General features: G+C 43.1%; 1 protein-coding gene across 13 annotated transcripts in view; it reads right to left on the bottom strand.

The window, feature by feature from the left end:
• Positions 1 to 24,878, bottom strand: part of MCF2L (MCF.2 cell line derived transforming sequence like) — a 177,442-nt gene that overhangs the window by 92,230 nt on the left and 60,334 nt on the right. For 2 of the 13 annotated variants that reach the window (XM_076360734.1, XM_076360686.1), the window contains exon 1: positions 12,997 to 14,143. The exons of 10 other annotated variants lie outside the window; for them this stretch is intronic. In XM_076360734.1, the coding sequence (XP_076216849.1) occupies positions 12,997 to 13,117 (121 nt within the window). In that variant the 5' untranslated portion in view covers positions 13,118 to 14,143. Of the gene's footprint in view, positions 1 to 2,110; positions 2,179 to 12,996; positions 14,144 to 24,878 lie in introns of those variants that run through there. One more of the 13 variants, XM_076360704.1, reaches the window with a different exon arrangement.

A 24,878-nucleotide genomic window follows, 5' to 3' on the forward strand; every position in this document is an offset into this window, starting at 1 on the left:
CTTAGAGAACTGCTTCAGGTTCTGGACAGAAATTCACTTCCTTCCAAGAAAGAAAATCTCACTGCAACAAGAGAACAAAATACCTTATCCCTTGTGCTTAGCAGTGTGATATTCTCGGTTAAATTTAGTCAACGGAGAAAAGAGAAAGCTCACACTCTTTGCTCTCTGTGGAAAGACACAACATACAAATACACCTGACCTTTTTACTTTGTAGATGCAGGATTTTTAAGAAAACATTATTGTATCATTAAAAAAAGGCAGTGATCCCTTTAATAAAACACTTCTTAAAAAAAAAAAAAAAATCTAACCTTGCGAAGAGCTGTTGTAACATCCATAAACAACTGCACCGAAGATACACAGCAGCTGTAACTGTGTCCTGTTTCCAGTCTCCAGGAAGCAAACAGGAAACCTATACCCTCACCTGATTGAAAAAGCAGCTAGTCCCCGAGATTTTAATCAACCTAAAGCAACAGACATTTTCCTTCTTTTCCAGTTTCCTGGGATGCTTCCTGGCCTGTTCAGGATAGCAGTAAGGAGACAAAGCTTTTTAACAGCAGTATTACCTTCGTTTTCCACATTAAATACTGCTATTACTGTATTTACTTTTGGCCTAGGTGTGACAGCTCAGGCAGGGTTGCGGATTCAAACAACAAAACCACTCCTCTGCCAAGGGCGGTTTATTAGCATTAGCCTCTAACTTCAGAAGGCAGGATTTTTCAGCACGCCTCAAAAACCTTCATACTATTTTGAGATGTGCAGTAACAAAAATAGATGCACCAGCCGCGCAAGAGATGTAATTATGCAAATCTTTAGCTAACAAGGAGGAAAGACCTATAAAAACTTGGCAACCCATCATGTCAACCTCCTAATCTCCACCGATTAAGACTTTGCAATTAACAGAAAGCAAAACTTGCTGAGTCCCCCCTTTTGCAGTTCTGGGGTAATGTCTCAACCCCAAAAAGCTTTTGAAACAGTTTTGTGTTTCTTCTCCTTTCTATAAGAAGAATGAAGATGTAAAGAAGGATGAAACGAAGGCCAAAGAGCAAATTCCACCTGTTCTGACACACACAGCAGCTGAACTAATGCCCATGAATCTCATGGGAGTAAGAGACAACCCCCACACAACTCCCAGCCATTCTTTCTGCTCTTCCTCTTGTTGCCTCTGCAAAAAATGCATTTAGTTTCCACAGACTCCTGTCTTAACAAGTGCGTACCTGATTAGTTGAACATAATTTTAACTTAGCCCTTACCCTTGTAGTGGCATTAAAAGAAAAGCATGGGGCAAGCGGATCAAAGGTGAGGGCACTCTTTGTAGTTCCCTGCCACTATGGTGGCAGCAAATAAGGCCTCTTCAATTAAGGTCTCATCCTGCAGCCAATCTTTGAAGTATTTAACAGAGTCTTTTTAACAGGCCAGATTTTATGTCCTTGGCCAAAAGCCTCCATCTCCCCTTACTCAAACACAGAACACCCTGTGACTGCTGCTGTTTTGATCCCCATGTTACAGCAGTTTAGCCAATACTGAACACACATATACACCTTTTCAGGACACTGAACGCACAATACCGAGGATAACAAATACAGATACTGAGTCAATTCAAAGGATTGAACCAACTCCCCACCGAGGATTTATTTGCTGCACTACATTTTGGAGGGAAACTTCAGGGCAAGAAATGGGATTTTTGTTTAAGAAATATCTTGTACAGACTTCTTCAAAGCATTTGGGGAAGTAAGCTGTAAGGGGCCCCCAAATACTGCATTTTTTTCCATCCTGAGATTCTGGAAATGTTTTCCAGCAGCTCTCAGGGTTTTTCGTCATTGGAATTTCTTCTCCTGCACTATGGACAATTTTGATGCAGCTTACATATAAGATGTATTCAAGTCCCTACTGTTAGTTGCATGTAATTCCTTAGAGCAGAAAAAAACAATCCACATCATCTTTTTAATCTCCCTAGTTTATTAGCTAGCGAAGGAAACAGCAGCTCGGCTACAAATAAGTAAGAGCATATAAGTATATTAGTCTCCACAAACCAACAACAAGAACCCATAACTTCATTGAGCTTATTTCATGTTTTCTTCTTCAGGCAAGAAGGAAGAAGCTCTCACTGTACCTGAGTAGAAGGAAAAGACTTGCAGCTCTATCATCAGCTTGCCCAAAAAAGCAGCATGCATCCGTCTGGCACCTCCTGGCAGCTGATGGGTATTCAGCTTCAGCCAGCCCAGCTTGGGTGGATTCGCAGGCATTTAAAGAGTCACAGGTGCAGCCACCAGCAGTTAGCTGGCAAAGAGCTTGTGCAAGTACTCCTTTTGCAAGGAGGTCTTCAGATCAAGCGTGGTGCTATAAACCAGCAACTGAGGTTTCTTCTGAAGCCTAAACGCTGAGAAATGGACTCAAGACCTAATCTGAGCCGGCTCCTATCTGCAGCAGCAGTTCCACTGAAGTTACTGCCTCCCATGCAACAGCAGAGATTAGGAGCTAACCAGTATATTTCTGGTGTGCTCCACAATCTGGCAAACTGTAACCCAAAGCCTACTTTGTCACATTTTCTCTGTTCTTATATTATTGTTTTCTACCATATTGCCTCCCCTCACTTGCTTAACTGTTGGCATTGTGCTCTAAAACATGCCTTCTGTCTCTGAGGCATTGATGCTGTTTGCAGGTACCAACAGCAACCTCTGTTTTTTCCTTTCTAAAATAAACATAGTCACAGAGAGGAAATTGTTTTAAAAAATTTAAACTATCCAAGAGTGAACAAGCCCATTGTTTGGAGAGGAGACTTCAGGGCAGCAGTGCACTACCACGACTGGGTTACAGAGCATCCGTAAAAATTTGTGGAGCGTGAGGGTTCGAGGTTGGCGTGTGCTGAGACAGGGAGAGACGGGACAGAGCATTCTCATTGTTTAAATGTAAACAATAATAATAACAGGCTTTCGCAACTAGGAGGAAGCAACCTAATGTGGAAAACAGTTGTTATTACTCCGTTTATGACTCCTTGTTCCCGAAAAATATGCTGGGTTACTTTGTAACACTGAAGGGGGCTAAACTGAGGTGACCTGAAACTGGGCTAATGGCTGAAAACCCATCTGATTAAGATGAGCTTGGGAATACCTTTTCTCTTTTTTATACTGGAAGCATGCCAGAGTGGAAAATACTGGGTGGAGGATCCGTAACTCTTGCGACTGTAAAAGCTTTATCCTCAAACCCCCAGACAAACTCCAGTTGTTTAGGCAGTAAACTGAATTCACTGCCAAACGGTGACCTAGGTACCTTCAGGAAGAAAGCTGATACCTGAGTCCAAGGGCATGATCCTCAAAACAATCTCCTAACATCTCAAAACCTGAAGGTTCATTAGAAATTTTTCCAACACAGCCAAAGTTCTCTGCATACAGTCTGATCTATATTTAAGAGACAATTTAATATAGAAAGAAATTCCAAGAGCAGGGCCAAAACCCCGGTCCCTCCTTTAGCAAGGAAATAGGCTTTGTTCAGGGCCACAGGGACAGCTCTTATGTTCTTAAGCTCTAAAGGTGGGTACCATCAAACCTCCTCTAAAGCTTCCAGTGAAAATGGCAGCAGAGGTTGATTTTGTGCTGAACTGCGGGTGCACGTCACTCGCACTCGGAGCATGCTAACCGGACCGGGACGCCTCACAGGACGTAAGCAGAGGATCTCCTTGCTCAAGGATGCCACTGCAGTTTAGGGTGGCAAATCTGGCATTCCCAGAGGGGTATTTTTGGGCACTGTGGAAATTGTACTCACTAAGTGGTGATATCTAGGGACCCAAAGGACCAAGCAAGGACTCTGAGGGTCCCACTTTTTGGCTGATGTACCCAACTTCCATTTACATCATTCTGTGCCTTTGAGCCTCGGTGGCTCATATGATGCTTAAGTAGCTCTGTACAGCCAGTCACCTGAACCAAAGCAGCTCCTCTCTCAAACCGCAAAAAATATTTGTCCCTTTGTTTGACAACGTAAATCTTAAAAGTCACAGTCACACAGAGAAAAAAATAGCGATCTCCCCTCAGGCTATCTTAAATACACATTTTGTCTTGCTGCTTGAGTTGAAAGATGACTAAATCTATATTTTATTTCTCTGATGCCTTTTCTGCCATAGGGCATTCTGTTGGGTCTACAAACTGTTTCATCTGCGAAGCATTACAAGATTTCATCACAAGCAATGTATATACTTCATTCGGTCAAAGGAGGTATCTTTTCATGAAATATTAAGTTAGCACTCTTTATCATTATTCAGCACACGCATCTGGAGACTGTCACATCTAAACAATCACATATTTCTGTATGCAAAGCATAGCATAAAATGTTTTCATTTTACTGACCAGAGAATTTTGCTTCTCAACTTTGAAATAACTTCTAATTACATAGGAAAACACTCAAAAAACTCAGTAGCTTGATTTTTTTTTCTTCAAGGAATCTATCCCTAAAATAACTCTGTGAAGTCAATGACAACATCTGCAAAAATTATTATTACAACCTACCTTGCAGACAAAGAACCTAATTTTCAATAGCTGGAAGTCAGAAAAAATCAGAGAAGGAACCAAGGTCAAGTGTTATCAACCAAAAGGGGAAAAGTTTACACTGAAGAAGGTAGTAGACACCACCTGTACTTGCACCTGAAGTCCTTAAACAATCTTTGATAGCCATTGTGGTAGATGATACAGAGACAGACAGCAAAACATTATCTGTGCCCCACATACACAGTCCAGTTAAAATGTCTGAACACACTACTGGAGTCCTAGAGGTTTAGATAAATGTAGAGAATTTGAAAGTGAGTTGAAGGAGAGCTGTGTGGTTTTGGGCTCCCAAGAAGGACGTTTTGAGTTTCTGTTTCAAAAACCCAGCTATGACATACAGTATTGAAAAGGTAAAGCTTCTCTAATGTAAAAGGATAGAGGCAGTATCTTGAATTCTTTGTTTCACGTGCTAGCTCTCTTTAAAACAACTGACCTACTCATCCCTATCCGTTTTCTCATATACACCTTTTGAATCCACCAAAGATGGTAAGAATTAGATGTTTGGCTAAAACAGAGAAAAAGCTTATTTTTTAGTCATGAAGGCTTAGGAATTAAGGAGTAATTCTGCTCTGCAGACTCACCACGTGAAACGAGTTGCTTGTGTTTCATGAAAGCTTATGACTTTCACCTAGAAGAAGAACAGGAGGGAAACATAGATTGCATCTTTCCTTCAAATAAAAGCCTGAAAAGCAAGTAGCTCCTTCCCCAAAAGCCAACAGACACATATAAACAAATTCTTCGACTAGCCCTCTGACATATATTCATATAAACTATATGTCACATACTGTGGAGACTTCTAAAGTGATTTCTCAGAGAAATATACCAAAAGATGGAATCATTCGGAGAATTACTCATGACTAATGCAATTAAGCAACTATGTTAAGATTGTCCATCTGAAACTCCTAATGATTTTCAGAATACAGCCCCATCCAGATTAAGATTACTGTAGGTAGTTCAGAAATCACAAGTTATTGTAATCCAGGACAACTCTAAGATAAATTGTCTCCAGAATTGTACTAGTCACAGTTTTTAGAAGTATACTCTTGACCAACCACTCACTCTGAAATTATAGGATCATTCTCTCCCAACTGCCCCACCAACTGCTACGTGTTTGTTAAGTGGACAAAACTCCTTACTAGAAGACAACTGCAAGCTCCTCCCACTGAGCCCTTCAAGGTCCTCTTCTAACTTGGTCCCTCGACTCACTTTTTTGTGGTCTGTACTTTACAAAAGTTCCAAAATTGCTAGAAACTTTGAAATAAGAAATAAATGTAAGTCTGATTAAAATAATTAGATGAGGATGAGACTCATTCCATGCTGATGGCAGCGGAGGTGGAAAAATCTCACATTTTTTTCACCTGGGGATAAAGGATAAGAAGAAGCAGCCCCTACAGAAGATTCCCGTAGGGTCCTCCAGTTAGCTCTTCGGCCTCACTCCAAAAGGAAAGAATGAACCTATTCAACAGTCCCATCCCTCACCCCAAATTGTGTGCAAGTTGACAAACTCACTGTCAATGACACCAAAGACTGCTGACAGATACTAAAGAAGAGTAAGTAAATGTGAAAACTAAGACTGTCAGCAGCCCTTGTCCATTATTTTCAGAAAAAACACCGACTAAGACTGAGGAAGGTTTCATGCCATACTCGAGTCAAAGTGCAAGAAACAGAAGCCGTGTGTGAGGTTGGATTAACCGCTGACTAAAATAGAATCTCTTTCGGGGTTTTTTTAAAATCACTGAGCAAGAAATGAAACACATAAAAGTTGCATTGATCCTCGCTTACTGCTTTGGAAGAATACGTAGTGGCTCTGAAATAAGATTGAAAAAAATAAATAAATACAAGAGCTAGCTTCAGTCAGGAAGTACTGGAAATCTTACAATAAACTTTGATCCTTTTAACTTAGCATGCTTTACCACGAGGCCATGCATGTTCAACCTTTTCAGGTTAGCTTAACCTTTGAGGTTAATTTGAAGATCATGTGAGATTTTGTTAAACACTACAAGCATACACAGTAAAAGGAAGTAGTGCAGGCCATCTTATTAAGCATGACTTCAGTACAGCCAAACAGATTGCAACAGCACACGAGATTGGAAACTTCTTGAAAGAACAATGAAGAAGATAAAGGGAGTAAATAAAATTACATCCTGGTTCCAGGACTGCCCAGAGAGTAAATACTTTCTTGTTGACAGTTCTCCATATGGAAAAGCAAAAGCATGCTCTAAGAAAAGCAACTCATTTTTAATCTAGTTTATTGAAGCAAAGTATCTCTGCTTATTCATCAGGGAAACTCTAAGTTCTTTTTTTCACTATTGCATTATTTTTTCCAATGTCCTCTCCTCATAAAGGCATATATTCTTCAGCAGCCATGAAAGCAGGAAAAATATAACTTCCTACTAACTCACTGCATACTATGGCATTAATGCCATATATGCCAGTGCCTCTAATTCAATGGGCTTTTAAAATAGCACTAATGGTCAGGAAGACATTTTTTCCCCATTTCAACAGTCTCAGGCACGGTCAGATTTTGTTTTCTGAGGATTCATTTTACATGTATTGAAGTAACACAACTATTTTTGATTTTTTTTTCTCCATTCACATGTGTAACCCTTAACGTCACACAACAACCCTCAGAAAAGGTCTGTTCCTTATAAGAAGACTCATAGATAGCTTAAATCTTAGCAAAGGGGGACAAAAAGAAAATCATAGGCAGAGGTTGGGGAGATCTGAGGGGCAAGGGAGCAGGCTCAAGGAGTTCAGAGTCAGTGGATCTATTGGAACAGGAGTCTAGAGGCAAGGTTTTGTATTGCCCTCAATTCTGTGTGTGTGTGTGTCTCTCTCTCTCTAATTGGAAAGATTCTTAAAAGCCCTTGTTTTCTTGGAGGAATCATCATCCAAGAGAATAAAAGTGGTGGCCTGTACATCAGTATCCCAGAGCGTACATATTCCTTCATTATTATGCACACAGCTGGAGAAATAACATTTTTTCCCCCCAAACTAAGGCACCAAAAGTTTTAAAATATTAACTTTTATAACATTGTAATTTAGAATATTACAATTTTATGTTGTTTAAAAAGGAATTCAAATAACTTTTTAACACAAGAAATGGGAAATAGTAAGCAATTTCAGGGATCTTGAGAGGGACCACGCTCAGAAATCTGCTGATAATGTCATCCATTTTAGATATTTCTGCTTTCTATCACAGCATGCATCTTAACGTGATTGTAAAATACACCCCTCAAACCATGCATTTCCTTCACTTTTACTTTTTAACACAAAGAATAAAAATAATTAACACCCACCCCACCCCCATTAAAAATTTCAGAAAAAAGCAGTTAAAGAAGGCTGGGGTCCCTCAGTTTTATAGGACAAGTCAATACAAACACCTAAGTGAAGGAAGAAAAACAACATTTGCCAGTGTCGCTGAATTAGTATCTCTGAACAGTAACAACCTCTTCATCAGAAAACATATACTGAACACATTGCAGCAGCAGAAACTGCCCTATAAAATTGTGTGATGATGCTCTGAAACTGATTTCTGAGGGAAGCAGCACCTCATTCTTGATAGACTTACTGCTTGGGAACTTTTCTGACAGCTGTAACTGTTTTTGCTGATGTGCTCACTTTTCACTGAGTAACTTGACTGAGCCAAATAAATAATTTAATTTAAGCATATCACAGATATTAAATGGTAACAAGTTGGGAGTGGGGATGCTATTTCAGAGGGAAGTTAGTTCTATAAAAACCTTATATAAAAACTTAGAACCTAAAATATCTAATATTTTACTTCCTTCAGAAAAGGGGATTTAAAATAAAACCTAAACACTACCACCCACCAGTCAGACTCTTCCAACAACGTGCATTCTGTGAGCAGAGTGTATTTTCAAGAATCAATGAGCTAGCAAAATTTATAGTAGTAAAACTCTTGAAATGCATGCTTTTCTGGCACATATAAAACATGGAATTCAAAATGCTTCCAGGAACACAGTCCCAAGCCACACACCTTATGCACTCCTGAGTTAGCAGACTGCACAAGTCTGTTTACATTTACAAGATCTAGGAGGTATTATGAAGTTAAGTCAACTTACCCTGAGCCACAAAATCCAGCCATGAACACCATTCTGAGAAAAAATAGTAGCTCTTCATTTCTGCTACAGAAATTCCTCTCTGATTCATCATCAGATAAAAATGTCCACTTTTCCCTTCCTCTGCTCAGAACAAACTACCCAAGAAGGTAAGAGCTTTCATTTTAATCGAACTTTGTTCCATAAATGCAACAGGTGGCACAAGATGACTTCACAAATATATTTTCCTCCAGTAACACAACTGTTCTTGTAATTATCTCTTTAATTACAGTGTTCTCCCCTCATGTCCCCACCCTGAATATTTACAGACTGCTGATATATCCAGTGTCTGATACAGTATAGCTAGTCTATAGCCTAGCATATGCCCTAAGCATATTTTCACTCATGTTAGGCTTTAACAAGGCAAAGCAAAACTGTTTTTCACTCAAATATTCACAACGCTATCTGGAACTAGTTGTCTTGAATTGCTCACTCACAGGTTTAATATTTCGGTGCAGTTTATCACCTCTGCTATGGATTCACACCCAACTCTCTTCTCCAACTTTCTGCTGGAAAAAGTGCAAGGGCATTTCCAGCCGGACAGGTAATCTTAAGTGTGGAAATCCCATATCTCAAATAAATCCCTTTTCAACACATATATCCAGCCAGCAAACAAAGGTGTGAATGCAGCAAACAGTAAACACAGCCTCACACGCCTGGACCTATCTAGTGCGGGGACTAACAGTAATAAAGTTGTAGTGGCAGACTTTAACACTGACCAGAAATCTCTGTTTACACAGGCTCCAGGCAGGCTTTGGCTATGTTGAAGCCTTCAGGTACTTAAGTATGTCTGCTATATTCATGTGTTCAGTCTGACCTATGTTCAGTCTGACATTTCCTGCATCCATGCATTTTGCTGTCCTGCCTGTAAACTAACACACTCTCCCCATACAAGAATGCCCAATATCCAACTGAAATACTCATACAACTCCAGGAGAAGGTGCACCACATCTCCATCCCCTTGGCTGACACAGAAGATGCAAGAGTGCTCTTCCTCTAGACCCCTCTTCACTATTTGTGGTGGATTACCCAGGTTGTGGATTAACCAAGCTTTGTCTGACTCTTTCACTGCAAAAGTCTATTAGTATTAGACACCCACATTGCAGCACTGCCTCATTGTACCTTGTTGCAGAACTTCTTTGGATTGGATTGGAAGGACCCTGGGACACGGACAGTCTCCTCATCCATCCATTCATTATATGCCTAGAGCGTACACACGAAAGCAAACCACCTCAGAGCTGCAGTCATCTTCATCAGAAAACCAACCTGAATCCAGTGTGAAAAGATGCAGGCTACAGGACGCCTCCAAAGATACTCCCTGTCCATACTAAGCACAGCACAGACTGAAGACGGATGTCTCTGGAGTCTCCACTTGCCAGACTTGTTTTACAGCTCTTGGTTCAAGCTGACCTACTGTTCCCATTTGCTTAGAGAAAGCGAGAAGAGGGAGAATCTCAAAGGATGGTCTCTGAGCACCACACCAGGAAGCCCATCACAAAGGGCCACAGCAGGTCAGCACCCTGGAAAATCTCCCCTGCTGATGGGAGACAGGTGTCCCCACAGAAGACTGCTTGAAGCCACAGCTTTCCAGGGTTGAAATCCTCCACAAACTCTACAACTCGTGTCCCACCTGCCTGCAGTTGGAGATGCAGAAGCACACAGAAGATGTATGGTCAGGGACAGATGCAGAAACCATGATGCTGTCTCACACAAGCCTGGCTGTATCAGCCTGGGCCCTGCCTGCCCAGGCTGGAGGGGCCACATAGCATGTGGTCCCAAACCTCTGCCTTTCAAAGAGCAAGCGTCACCAGAGCCAGGGCTCAACCAGGGTGAGGGGATAAAGGCAACATAGCCTGCCCTGGGTAAAAGACACACGCAGAGAGCAGCGCCAAGGAGGACAGATCCACGAGCTGTAAGGAAACAAAGTCCACTTTGTTAAAATGAAAATAAAACAGAGGCGGATTTGATGAAGCATGAAGACTCTGGAAGCCAGCCCAGCTTCCCTTATTAAGGTAAATAAGGTAATGCAAAATCAATATATGAACTAGGACATTTATTGTTCATATAAAGGTTTCTATATTCTATATTAAAGATTTTAACATGTGGGGAAAGGGTAAAGTGACAGTGAGCAAACCTGCTCTCGGCAATTTCCAGAGATGCTAATGAAGAGAGAACAAAGCTCTGTGAGACCTGGGACAACAGCACAGAGTGGCTTAATTTTGTCACAAGGAGATGAGAGATGCATACATCATGGGATTCACAGAATCACAAGCACATTTACTTTGGAAATACATGCTTGCCAAAATTGTAGTTTTAGCCAGCGTAGCTACAGGACAGAAATGTTCGCAGGCTGCAGTACCTCTCCCCTTCCACAGTCTAAACCCTCGATTCACCTTCTGTGTAACATTCGGTCTGGAAATGACACTGAATGCTAATTGAGATCTGCCACCAGGAAGGTGGGAAAACTCTTATCAGTCCAAAAGGCCATAAAACGGCTTTGACCAAAACAATGGAATAATTCTTACTGGATATATAGGGTTAACATTAGAAGCATATAATTGCTTTCCCACTGTCAACATAAAAATGGGTAACAGGAAGGAAAGGAAACAGAATTTTTGCATACTTGAAGACTTCAAACAGAAAAGGCTGCAACACAATCAAAAGGAGTTTGGGAATAATAATAAAGATGGGTGGGAGAGAAGACAGACAGCTTCCTACAGAAACACAGTTTTCTGACTATACACGCCTATATATAGTGAAAGGAACCTGTAAGTAAGAGATGATTGTATAGCATTACAAGATTTATATTAAGGATCTGAGTCTGAAGGAAATTAGGCTAAAATGAGGAAAACTATGTTAGAATGTGTTCAATATATTAAATTTGTGTTTTTCTCTTATGCAGTCAAGGCTTTGCCTATACTTGGAATTAGCCGCAATCCATTCATGAATGGCCAGCAGGTGCCAACAACTCAGAAGTACATAAATGTTATAAAATAATTGGTGCAAGTGGTAACTTTTATGGCTACACTTTGAACTTGAATCCTAAAGGAAGGCAAGACTGAAATTTGAGGAGGCTTTGTTTTGCTTTGCTTTGTAAGACTGCATCCCATGTGTTTAAAATACAACTAAATTTTTCCTGACTTTATTGTGATTACCAGCAATTAACATCAAACCTTCTTCTAGTCTGAGCTGAATGGAATTAATTGTTAAATCTTGATAATTTATTAGCTAGCACTCCTAAAGGTACCAAACCTTGGCCTCATGAATGCCCAGAACTGATAAGTCAGGAAAGGTGAAATCTCTACATTTCAGAAGTTACAAAAAAAAGGTTATCAAAAAACTTTACAATTTTCATTCCAAACAAAACAGATGACAAAAGACTCAGCCAGCACAGTACAAAAGAAGGCATGAACAAAAGGAACCACCAGAGGGGCATTTTTCTCTTCCTATTTTTTTTTCTAAGAGTAAGTGTCAACATTAAAGAAAGGAATATTGAAAGGCCTTGAAAATTTTATATTTTCCTATAAAGGTAGCTTAGCTTATGTTGATTTCAATTTCATATGCTCCAAATTAATTTAAAAAGAAACAAAAAAAAAGTCCTCTTTTAAAGAAAAATAGGTCACTGTGCATATAAAACCAAGAAAGGATTAATTTATTATTGAAAAATCTGCTTCAACTTACCTCAGCCACTCAGGGCTAACCTATTTCAGGGAAAAACCCCAACAAAACACAGCTTTACTAAATACAGAGATTATATAGTTATCAGTCACAGTAGCCTATTATTACACCACATACTGTATGAAACAGACTTTGAGATTGAATAAATGGTAGCAAGTCCTAAATTTAGTGCATTACACTTAAATATCAGAGGCTTCCTGTTTTTTTTGAGTACAGCTAAAAATATTTTTTTGGTGTAATTAGTTATATTTTTTAAGAGCAGAGCACTCAGTGAAGTTCTTCTAGAGTATCGAAGCGGGGTTGGTATAAAGCATTCAAATCTGTGTCTGTTAGATACTATCATACACCTGGAACTGCAAGGAAAAACACGATACAATGTTTTTCTCCAGTAAGTACTGTTGACAGAGAGTAATCACTATCCATGAGTAATATCTAATATGGACAAAGATACATATTTTTAAACTATAACAGTTGGTAGATCCCTACATGAGTAGGCTTTGAGAAAAAATACTAGTTCCTGCAAGAATCATCAGAGTTGAGAAAGTCAGTAACACCAATACTAGGCTACTTACTGCATATTCACCTCACACACTGCTCCAATTTAAGTGCAAATGTTCTACGTAGATATAAATCACACTATAGGATCACCTATACATTCATCTCACCAGAGCATATTTGGCGTGGGTTATTCCGTGAGTGCCGTCTGCCATGCAGGATTTGGATGAATCTTGGTAAGATCCTAAAATGACTTTCATGTCCTTCCCTTAAAAGGCGGCGTTGAGACATGGATGTGTATCCCTGTATCTTCACCAAAGGAAATAAAAAATCAGCTCTTCAGAATTACACTCTTCTAACGCACTGAAAGGTACTCTGATTTTGTTTTTAAATGTCAATGGAACATAAAATTTCTTTGTCAAATTCAAATGCTACCAAAAAAGATAAAAAAAGGATGCAGATTTAAAGAGCTGGAAATGCATGCAGTTCAGTTATTTGCATTGTATGTGCTCTTCCTCAGAAATCAATACCTGGTTTTACTACAAAGAAAAAAGAAAAATCAGTTGCACTTAATGGACTGAAAATGCCAAGATAGTTTCTGCACAAAGCTGCAAGACCCTCTCAGTTCCTAGCATGCTGCACCCAGCAGACAGGACATCTTGCTACAGCTTTCAGTCTGCTTTCAGCGTGACTAGTTTGAACAAAGGAGGCACAGGTTCTCATGTAAGCAGGTCAGAGCAGCAGATGAAATTTTCAAAAACTAGTGTGAAACGGTCTGTTTTTCAGTGTTTCATCCAAAATAACTGTAGCCAAACTAACAGCCCTGTGCTGTTTCTGATAAATAAAAGCCCCCACAAAACATCCAGTTTGTTAGTGCACTCCAGCCGTGCACGCTGATCCAAAAGCCACTGCTCATCCCAAGTAGCTGGTACTATCGCCTCCGTCTTCACATCCTTCCCCTTAACGTGAGGGATGTTCAGTCGTTGCAAAGAGACATCCAAGGTTTCTCCTGAAGAAGGGCAAGTTGAAGGTCTTTCTTATCACTTCACGGTCTTGCTTGTAAGTTCACAACTCAGCACTCTGAGGGCAGAAATCTCACGCTGACACTTGCTGCATTTCCTACTTCTGTGTCTGAAACACCCTGTATTTGTCAGGGGCCAGCAAATTAAAAGAAAATACCGTTGTCAATACAATGTTGTCAATTAGAAACTCCTCTTCAGTTCATTTCCCTAAGTCAGACTCTCACCATCAATTCATCTCCTCTTCCTCCCCCTAAATTTGCACAGAAGTGAGGACTGAGTCCCCCAAAGGCCGTTTCCAGAACATGCAAGCAGAGAGGTCTCACAAGAAAAACCTGAATCTTCCTGGGAGTTAACAAACAACTAATAGGAAGGAAGGGAGGGGAAATGAATCCCAGGCTTTCTTAAAACATATCAGGAAACCCTACACTGTCTGTTCCCCCTGCCTCTTTCAATGCAGGAGAGAGGAAATTGATAATGCTGCTTTACTTGGCAGTCAACATTTTCCTCTCAATTCTGTTTAACTACATCCTGTATGGCCACAGATCCACCACAACCCCAATATATACTATTGTGCACATCAAACTGAAGACGTAAGTGTTTTGAAATACGGTGTACCAACTATCGTTACTCTGAAAGCAAATTAAAACAGGTAACTTTTAGTTAAGTTACACTGAAGTAAATATTAACTAACTTATTACAAAATACTAGATTGAATATACCTTGCTAACAGAGGAGAATCATTACAGTTTTAGCTGGAAAATGTTTGACTTTCAACATGAAATCACAGGCAAATGTCACAATCTTGAAATGTGATGATCAAGAAAGGTATCAAAATGAATACGAACTGACGCATTTCATGCTGATATTGCTTGATTTCCAAACTCATTATACTATGCAGATGGACCACTGCATACTGCAGCCGTGCTGCTCATCCTGGATCAAAGGCCTACCAAGCTTAAGGAAGGAAGGAAGGGAACAGCTTAGTGGTGGAAAACCACCATGCTGTACGCTGCCACTGTACTATCTATTCAGGGTTCAAACAAAAGAGGAACTGAAATAAGGCACAGCATCCATATTAGACAAAATTCCACATTTTCTTGTGTTGCTCGTCACTGGGGGGCACAAAGCAGCGGTTCTGGTCAGATACAGGGGAACGGTAGCATCTGCAGAGAAAACACTGCAACCTGCTCCTTGCTGCTGAGTTTCCAAGTGGAGGCATTGAATGTGACCAGGAGACGCCTGCGGCAGATTGCCAACCATCAGGGCTTTCCTCCTGCCTGGCAGGCTACTACTTGTTCAGGGCTTTTGGAGCACACCAGCCTCATGACCAAAGGACCCGATCTGACAATCGAGTGGGACGCTGATGAAACTATGCATCTTCTTCCAGTAGCCAAGCCACCAGCTACAAAAGTGACTCTTTGTCGCAGCAGCGTTTTGAGTGTGCGGTGACACCAGTGGCACACGGTGGAAACCTCACCAACAATTTGTGCAGAGGATTATTACAATGAAGCAAAAGGACATTCTCCTTGCTTTCTTCATGTATCAAATGCACGCAGAAGATTGATGATTTGAGTTGTAAAGTTGTTAAGTACACACAATCCTACTGAAAGCTAGCTATTAGCTACATCCCTGTCCACAAAACAAGCTTTTAATCTTCTTTGGAGCACTCAAATTTGTGCCTAGAAGCAAAGAAATTAATCACAACAACGGCTATGGCGGTACGCAATCAGAAGGAAACAGATGGTGTGATGCAGTGTTTTCCAAACAGCCGCAGCCTCTATCTCCAGGAAAATAATCTGAATATTTTCCCTTGCCGTTGGCATTACTGTAACAAAAGCTCCTATTAAAAGGATTTCTTCTCTGCTCTGTACTGCATCAGCAGACTACACAGCAGTCTAAAGACGGTAACATTCTTTGAGTGTCAGTTGGCAAAACCAACTAGACTGCACCTCTCTCTTCTTTCACGTCACATAAACAGTAAGATTCAATGGGTAGCACCTCCACAATTATCTTTAAATGACTACAAACAGCCTGATGGAACCAACAAAATTGTGGCAATGAGACAGGGCTTATTTATCTCATGCTTCATTTCCAGGTCTGTTTCTGACTGCAGGTGTAGTGTTGCACATTGACAACAGAAGCAGCCACACTGACTTACGTCTGTATACTCTCTCGATTCTTCTTTTGAGTCCAGGGAATCTCACAGTATTGTAGTACAATAACTTCAAGTTTTCTTGGTAATCATTAAATTAAGCTGCCATCACTTTCATCACTACCAGGTGTTCTCATCGTTCCTTTCATCTTTTTGTTTGTATAGGAGCCTTATCTTTATGGGACATCTCAAATGCCCACTGTGATTTTTCCTCCAAACCCTAACAACTATTTACAGGCCCTTCCTTGCATCCTCACATTCAATGCGGCGCTGAAATGTTCATATTATAGGACCATGTATCCCTCCTAACTGTACAGTGCAGGAGCTCTGGTAGCAGAATCAACAATGCTCTGGTGTTTCTCCTGTGTTTCTTCCACTCCTCAAAACAAGTTAATCTTCGTATCTGCTGATATGCTACTGCCACTGGTGTTGCCATTTCTCTTTAGTTGTAAATCTTGTTTTTCAGGGAAAAGAGTGCATTTCACGGATATGAAAACATGGCACCTCTCATGCCTGGCACTTCGAGATCCCACCACGCACACACTGCACAGGAGTCCACCTGTGAGATCTGTATCTACCGCTTCTCCTGTCTTTCCCCCTGGAGTCCCTGCAGGGAGGAGCTTCTGCAGAGAAACTTCAGTATCAGAAGTGCCATCACATCCCCGATAAAAACCCAGAGGACTGACTGCAAGAGAGGTCTCGCATGAAGAATATAAAAGGCTATGAAAATTATATGGGGAATTGCATCTAGCACACACATATAGAATCATAGAATCATAGAATCATTGAGGTTGGAAGAGACCTCTAAGATCATCGAGTCCAACCGTCAACCCAACACCACCATGCCCACTAAACCATGTCCCTAAGCGCCTCATCTACACGTCTTTTAAATACCTCCAGGGATGGGGACTCCACCACTTCCCTGGGCAGCCTCTTCCAATGTTTAACCACTCTTTCAGTAAAGAAATTTTTCCTTACATCCAATCTAAACCTCCCCTGCCGCAACTTGAGGCCATTTCCTCTCATCCTATCGCTTGTTACTTGGGAGAAGAGACCGACACCCACCTCGCTACAACCTCCTTTCAGGTAGTTGTGGAGAGCGATGAGGTCTCCCCTCAGCCTCCTTTTCTCCAGGCTGAACAGTCCCAGTTCCCTCAGCCGCTCCTCATAAGACTTGTTCTCCAGACCCCTCACCAGCCTCGTTGCCCTTCTCTGGACACGCTCCAGCACCTCAACGTCCTTCTTGTAGTGAGGGGCCCAAAACTGAACACAGTATTCGAGGTGCGGCCTCACCAGGGCCGAGTACAGGGGCACGATCACTTCCCTACTCCTACTGGCCACACTATTTCTGATACAGGCCAGGATGCCATTGGCCTTCTTGGCCGCCTGGGCACACTGCCGGCTCATGTTCAGCCGGCTGTCGACCAACACCCCCAGGTCCTTCTCTGCTGGGCAGCTTTCCAGCCACTCTTCCCCAAGCCTGTAGCGCTGCATGGGGTTGTTGTGGCCCAAGTGCAGGACCCGACACTTGGCCTTGTTGAACCTCATGCAATTGGCCTCGGCCCATCGATCCAGCCTGTCCAGGTCCCTCTGCAGAGCCTTCCTACCCTCGAGCAGATCAACACTCCCACCCAACTTGGTGTCGTCTGCAAACTTACTGAGGGTGCACTCAATCCCCTCATCCAGATCATCAATAAAGATATTAAACAAGACCGGCCCCAGTACTGAGCCCTGGGGAACACCGCTCGTGACCGGCCGCCAACTGGATGTAACTCCATTCACCACAACTCTCTGGGCCCGGCCGTCCAGCCAGTTTTTGACCCAGCGCAGAGTCCACCTGTCTAAGCCGTGAGCCACCAGCTTCTCGAGGAGAGTGCTGTGGGAGACGGTGTCAAAGGCCTTGCTGAAGTCCAGGTAGACCACATCCACAGCCTTTCCCTCATCCACTAGGCGGGTCACCTGGTCATAGAAGGAGATCAGGTTGGTCAAGCAGGACCTGCCTTTCATGAATCCGTGCTGGCTAGGCCGGATCCCCTGGTTGTCCTGCTCATGCCTTGTGAGCGCCCTCAAGATGAGCCGCTCCATAATCTTCCCCGGCACCGAGGTCAGGCTGACAGGCCTGTAGTTCCCCGGATCCTCCTTCCGGCCCTTCTTGTGGATGGGTGTCACATTGGCAAGCCTCCAGTCTTCCGGGACCTCCCCCGTTAACCAGGACTGCTGATAAATGATGGAGAGTGGCTTGGCGAGCACCTCCGCCAGCTCCCTCAGCACTCTCGGGTGGATCCCATCCGGCCCCATAGACTTGTGAGTGTCCAGGTGGCATAGCAGGTCATTGACTGCTTCCTCCTGGATTACGGGGGGTTCATCCTGCTCGCCGTCCCCGTCTTCCAGCTCGGGGGGCCGAGTACCCTGAGGATAACTGGTCTGCCTGTTAAAGACTGAGGCAAAGAAGGCATTGAGTACCTCAGCCTTTTCCTCATCCTCAGTGACAATGTTCCCCCTTGCATCCAATAAAGGATGGAGATTCTCCTTGGCTCTCTTCTTGTCATTAATATATTTGTAAAAACTTTTTTTGTTGTCTCTAACAGCAGCGGCCAGATTGCGTTCTAGCTGGGCTTTTGCCTTTCTCATTTCTTCTCTGCACGACCTAACGAGATCCCTGTACTCTTCTTGAGTCGCCTGCCCCTTCTTCCACAAGCGGTAAACTCTCCTTTTTTTCCTGAGTCCCAGCAAGAGCTCCCCGTTCAGCCAGGCCAGTCGTCTTCCCCGCCCATTCTTCTTACGGCGTACAGGGACAGCCTGCTCCTGCGCCTTTAAGACTTCCTTCTTGAAAATCGTCCAGCCTTCCTGGACCCCTTTGCCCTTCAGGACCGTCTCCCACGGGACTCTCTCAACCAGCGTCCTGAACAGGCCAAAGTCCGCCCTCCGGAAGTCCATGGTTGCGGTTTTGCTGGCCCCCCTCCTTACTTCACCGAGAATCGAGAATTCTACCATTTCATGGTCGCTAAGCCCAAGACGGCCTCCGACCTCCACATCTCCCACCAGTCCTTCTCTGTAAACAGCAGGTCGAGCGAGGCACCTCCCCTGGTAGGCTCACTTACCAGCTGTGTCAGGAAGTTGTCTTCCACACACTCCAGGAACCTCCTAGACTGCTTCCTCTCTGCCGTGTTGTATTTCCAGCAGACATCCGGGAAGTTGAAGTCCCCCACGAGAACAAGGGCTAGCGATTGAGAGACTTCTGCCAGCCGCTTATAGAACGCTTCATCCGCCCCTTCATCCTGGTTGGGTGGTCTATAACAGACTCCCAGCAGGATATCTGCCTCGTTGGCCTTCCCCCTCATCCTTACCCATAGACACTCAACCGTACCATCATCACAATCGTTGAGCTCTATACAATCAAAACACTCCCTAACATACAGGGCCACCCCACCGCCTCTCCTTCCTCGCCTGTCCCTTCTGAAGAGTCTGTAGCCATCCATTGCAGCACTCCAGTCGTGAGAGTCACCCCACCATGTTTCTGTGAGGGCGACTAAGTCATATCTCATATGCAGAGCTCAGAAATTACTGTTTCTTGGAACAGTTTCTAAAAAACAAATATAAGGGTACATACAAGCTAAAACTCATAGTCTGTTCAAAAAGGTGCAAGTGCCATGTGTATCTTTCAGCATCAGCACATTCGCAATAACAGTGGAAATGAAATGAGGGGAAAGAAAAGAGAACTGTTTAGATTTTTCTGCTTAAAGCGTGCTTCATCAATTATCTCTGCACACATTTATTTTGTTGAGAACAGTGGTACAAACAGAAAGCTAAATAGGACTCATGCTACGTTATTGAACAAAGTGATCATTTTGCACACATTAAAAAATGCAATCCGAAATGTAATCTGTTCTATAGAGTTGAACACCCATATACTGTAACAAGGTAGCACTGATTGTTGTTATGCTTAGTCCTGAGCTTTCTTTTAACCATACATAAATGTTAAATTATGGCAAGTACTATGCTTGTGTCAATTTTTAAAATTAAAAACAAGCTGACAAAAATTAATCCATGCCAGAGGCTAGTCACTAGGCTAAAACAGTAAAGAGTTAGCTAGCGACTGATTTTAAATGAAAAAGAAAGGGTAGCCGAGATGTTAAAGACACAGAACTTGATGTTTTTATATCCACAAATTCCACAGGGCTCTTGTAGAGGGAAAATGCTGAGAGAAAACCTGTCTGAAAACCCAAGAAATAAATCATTATTCCACAAATATTCTAGTATTCTTGAAATACAATAAAAGAATGAATCTCCCTTTTTCAATGTGGATGAGTTGAATATAAAGTTTAGGTACACCTTTAGCCTGTATTATTTTTATGGTTGTTAGAATTGGATAGGCGTGCTTACATTTCACTTTCAGGCTACTCTATCAGAACATTCTCTGATATAGAGGCTATAGACTCTTCAGAAGGGACAGGCAAGGAAGGAGAGGCGGTGGGGTGGCCCTGTATGTTAGGGAGTGTTTCGATTGTACAGAGCTCAACGATTGTGATGATGATACGGTCGAGTGTTTATGGGTAAGGATGAGGGGGAAGGCCAACGAGGCAGATATCCTGCTGGGAGTCTGTTATAGACCACCCAACCAGGATGAAGGGGCGGATGAAGCGTTCTATAAGCGGCTGGCAGAAGTCTCTCAATCGCTAGCCCTTGTTCTCGTGGGGGACTTCAACTTCCCGGACGTCTGCTGGAAATACAACACGGCAGAGAGGAAACAGTCTAGGAGGTTCCTGCAGTGTGTGGAAGACAACTTCCTGACACAGCTGGTAAGTGAGCCTACCAGGGGAGGTGCCTCGCTCGACCTGCTGTTTACAAACAGAGAAGGACTGGTGGGAGATGTGGAGGTCGGAGGCCGTCTTGGGCTTAGCGATCATGAAATGGTAGAATTCTCCATTCTTGGTGAAGTAAGGAGGGGGGCCAGCAAAACCGCAACCATGGACTTCCGGAGGGCAGACTTTGGCCTGTTCAGGACGCTGGTTGAGAGAGTCCCTTGGGAGACAGTCCTGAAGGGCAAAGGGGTCTAGGAAGGCTGGACGATCTTCAAGAAGGAAGTCTTAAAGGCGCAGGAGCAGGCTGTCCCTGTACGCCGTAAGAAGAATGGGCGGGGAAGACGACCGGCCTGGCTGAACGGGGAGCTCTTGCTGGGACTCAGGAAAAAAAGGAGAGTTTACCACTTGTGGAAGAAGGGGCAGGCGACTCAAGAAGAGTACAGGGATCTCGTTAGGTCGTGCAGAGAAGAAATGAGAAAGGCAAAAGCCCAGCTAGAACGCAATCTGGCCGCTGTCGTTAAAGACAACAAAAAATGTTTTTACAAATATATTAATGATAAGAAGAGAGCCAAGGAGAATCTCCATCCTTTATTGGATGCGGGGGGGAACATTGTCACCGATGACTGGAGGCTTGCCAATGTGACGCCCATCTACAAGAAGGGCTGGAAGGAGGATCTGGGGAACTACAGGCCTGTCAGCCTGACCTCGGTGCCGGGGAAGATTATGGAGCGGTTCATCTTGAGGGCGCTCACAATGCATGTGCGGGACAACCAGGGGATCAGGCCCAGCCAGCACGGGTTCATGAGAGGCAGGTCCTGCTTGACCAACCTGATCTCCTTCTATGACCAGGTGACCCACCTAGTGGATGAGGGAAAGGCTGTGGATGTGGTCTGCCTGGACTTCAGTAAGGCCTTTGACACTGTTTCCCACAGCATTCTCCTAGAGAAGCTGGTGGCTCACGGCTTAGACAGGTGTACTCTGCGCTGGGTCAAAAACTGGCTGGACGGCCGGGCCCAGAGAGTTGTGGTGAATGGAGTCAAATCCAGTTGGCTGCCGGTCACGAGCGGTGTTCCCCAGGGCTCAGTACTGGGGCCGGTCTTGTTTAATATCTTTATTGATGATCTGGATGAGGGGATTGAGTGCACCCTCAGTAAGTTTGCAGACGACACCAAGTTGGGCGGGAGTGTTGATCTGCTCGAGGGTAGGAAGGCTCTGCAGAGGGACCTGGACAGGCTGGATCGATGGGCCCAGGCCAATTGCATGAGGTTCAACAAGGCCAAGTGCCGGGTCCTGCACTTGGGCCACAACAACCCCATGCAGCGCTACAGGCTTGGGGAAGAGTGGCTGGAAAGCTGCCTGGCAGAAAAGGACCTGGGGGTGTTGGTCGACAGCCGGCTGAACATGAGCCGGCAGTGTGCCCAGGCGGCCAAGAAGGCCAATGGCATCCTGGCCTGTATCAGAAATAGTGTAGCCAGCAGGAGCAGGAGCAGGGAAGCGATCGTGCCCCTGTACTCAGCACTGGTGAGGCCACACCTCGAATACTGTGTTCAGTTTTGGGCCCCTCACTACAAGAAGGACGTTGAGGTGCTGGAGCGTGTCCGGAGAAGGGCAACGAAGCTGGTGAGGGGTCTGGAGAACAAGTCTTCTGAGGAGCGGCTGAGGGAACTGGGACTGTTTAGCCTGCAGAAGAGGAGGCTCAGGGGAGACCTCATCGCTCTCTACAACTACCTGAAGGGAGGTTGTAGCGAGGTGGGTGTCGGTCTCTTCTCCCAAGTAACAAGCGATAGGACGAGAGGAAATGGCCTCAAGTTGCACCAGGGGAGGTTTAGATTGGACGTGAGGAAAAATGTCTTTACTGAAAGAGTGGTTAAACATTGGAAGAGGCTGCCCAGGGAAGTGGTGGAGTCCCCATCCCTGGAGGTATTTAAAAGACGTGTAGATGAGGCACTTAGGGACATGGTTTAGTGGGCATGATGGTGTTGGGTTGACGGTTGGACTCGATGATCTTAGAGGTCTTTTCCAACCTCAATGATTCCATGATTCTATGATTCTCTCTAACAAAAAGTTTAGAAAGGGCTCCCATAGTGTAATCTAGAGAATCTGTGAACTGAAATTACATTTAATAAAATACCATGACATATAAGGAGAAGCTTCTGGGGAGAAGTCTCAGAATTAGATATGAATGGAGATATATCCTGGTAAACATAAAAGCTATTACAAACAAACTCAGTATCTCCCAAAAACATAGACAGTGATAAACATTCTCAATATTTTGATATTAATTTATTAAAGGTTAGGAGTTAAAAGAATTCTTTGGTTTGATGAGAAATCTACACAGAAATCCTGAATTAAGTTACAAGAGAGAATTAGGTTAGTTGTCCAAGCTTAATCCTAACTGGATATATCTGCTCAGAGACAAACCACGATTGTAATAAGCATCAGATGAATATAAGTAGATCAGGACTGAGATAAATGGACAGCTTGCATTCTATTTATACTTGCACATTATGCTGCTGAACCACAGCTGCCAGTCTTTCTTTAAAGCAGTCTCTCAAAAAAAAATTAAAATAAAACAAATCCTAAAATCAATACAGAGCGTTTCATAATTTAAATGTACAATAAGAAACAAAAAAATTCACAAGATATAAAATTAGGGTTTCAGTATTCTGGAAGTGTTAATATTTAATTGTCAAGATAACAAAAAACTTGTAAAGCCTAACATCTGTCCCTCTAAATTAAGTAATCTTATATTGCATGTCTGAATTTCCTGAGGGTTAGCAATAAATTTGACCTGCCTCTAAAAGAACAAGTTCCTCCACCATTAGCAACAGAAAATACTCAGAAAACCACAGTGGATCAGACAAATAACTAGAAGAGAATGTCTCTTTATGACCAGCCAAGCAAAGTGGGTTTTCACATCTAACAAGACAGCTCTTCCAGTTTGTCCTTTAATGTAAGTCCTTTAACTTTTGAAGGCAACTAGCAATCAATTTGAAAACTTCAGAGGTGTTCTGGGAAAGAGCAAGGAAACTGCACTTACGCTGGTGAAGACCAGGAGGGCAGAACATGGGAAAGGCCTGATTAGCACCTGGTACCAATCCAAAGCTGCAGGTAAAGGCTACCATGATATTGGAGTTAATTAAGCAACTGCCACCACCAGTTCACTCATTTACTTAAATTCTATTAGGTAAAATGGCCTGGCAAATGACAATTACAGGCTGGGATTAAGCAGATTTGCCAGAGGTACAAAGCCCACCTGTTTTGTCAGAAGTGAAGGCGTGTGAAGAACAGGAATCTGTTCAGATTAGGAAGCTCCTGGGAATTACTTTGGTCCTATGCTTGATACAGGCCCACGCTTTTACCCAACCACAGTGGCTCAGCTCTGTGTTCAGTACCCAACTGCTGCTGCTGTGAGCACAATGCAAGGGAGGGAGATGACCATGGCAGGCAGTGGGCCCGCAGAGAGGGGGTTTTTGTGGCGAAAGAAGGAGAAAGAAAGTGATGGGAGATCTTTGATGTCGCTGCACAGCTGTGCTTGCACACCACAGAGTCATGGCAAGGGGAAGCTCCTGACGTAAACCAGGTAAAACAATGGCAGAGAAAAGAAGTGGCTTAAAATGGTTTATCAAATATAGCTTTATTGACAATGTCCTGTAAAGATACTACAGTTTCAGGCATATTGGCCATTCCCAGCCCATACACCCTGAGACACAGTGCTCATTCCCATCACATGCCAGCTACACCTATAATCAATAATAATAATCAAACTAAGGGTCTAAGGGTTAAGTAGTTGCCTTTATACGTTAAGTTATGCTAGTGGAAGCTCTGTTCAAAAATCATCTGCATCTAACGTCTGTATATATATGCGTATATACATATCTATATAAACACAGATGAACATACAAAAATGAGTAATACATGCAGTCCACAACATTGACTGACCTTCCAGCAAACAGCTCTGTGCAGAATCAGCTGGGGAAGAGAAAGCCAAAATTTGGTGTTGAAAGAACTTTTGCTGGAATTTGGGAATACTTTAATTATGCTCAAAAGAGAGTTCTAGTTCCAACGTTGTATCT

This window comes from Aptenodytes patagonicus, chromosome 1 (genome assembly GCF_965638725.1).
Source record: "Aptenodytes patagonicus chromosome 1, bAptPat1.pri.cur, whole genome shotgun sequence".
In the NCBI taxonomy this organism is placed as follows: domain Eukaryota; kingdom Metazoa; phylum Chordata; class Aves; order Sphenisciformes; family Spheniscidae; genus Aptenodytes; species Aptenodytes patagonicus.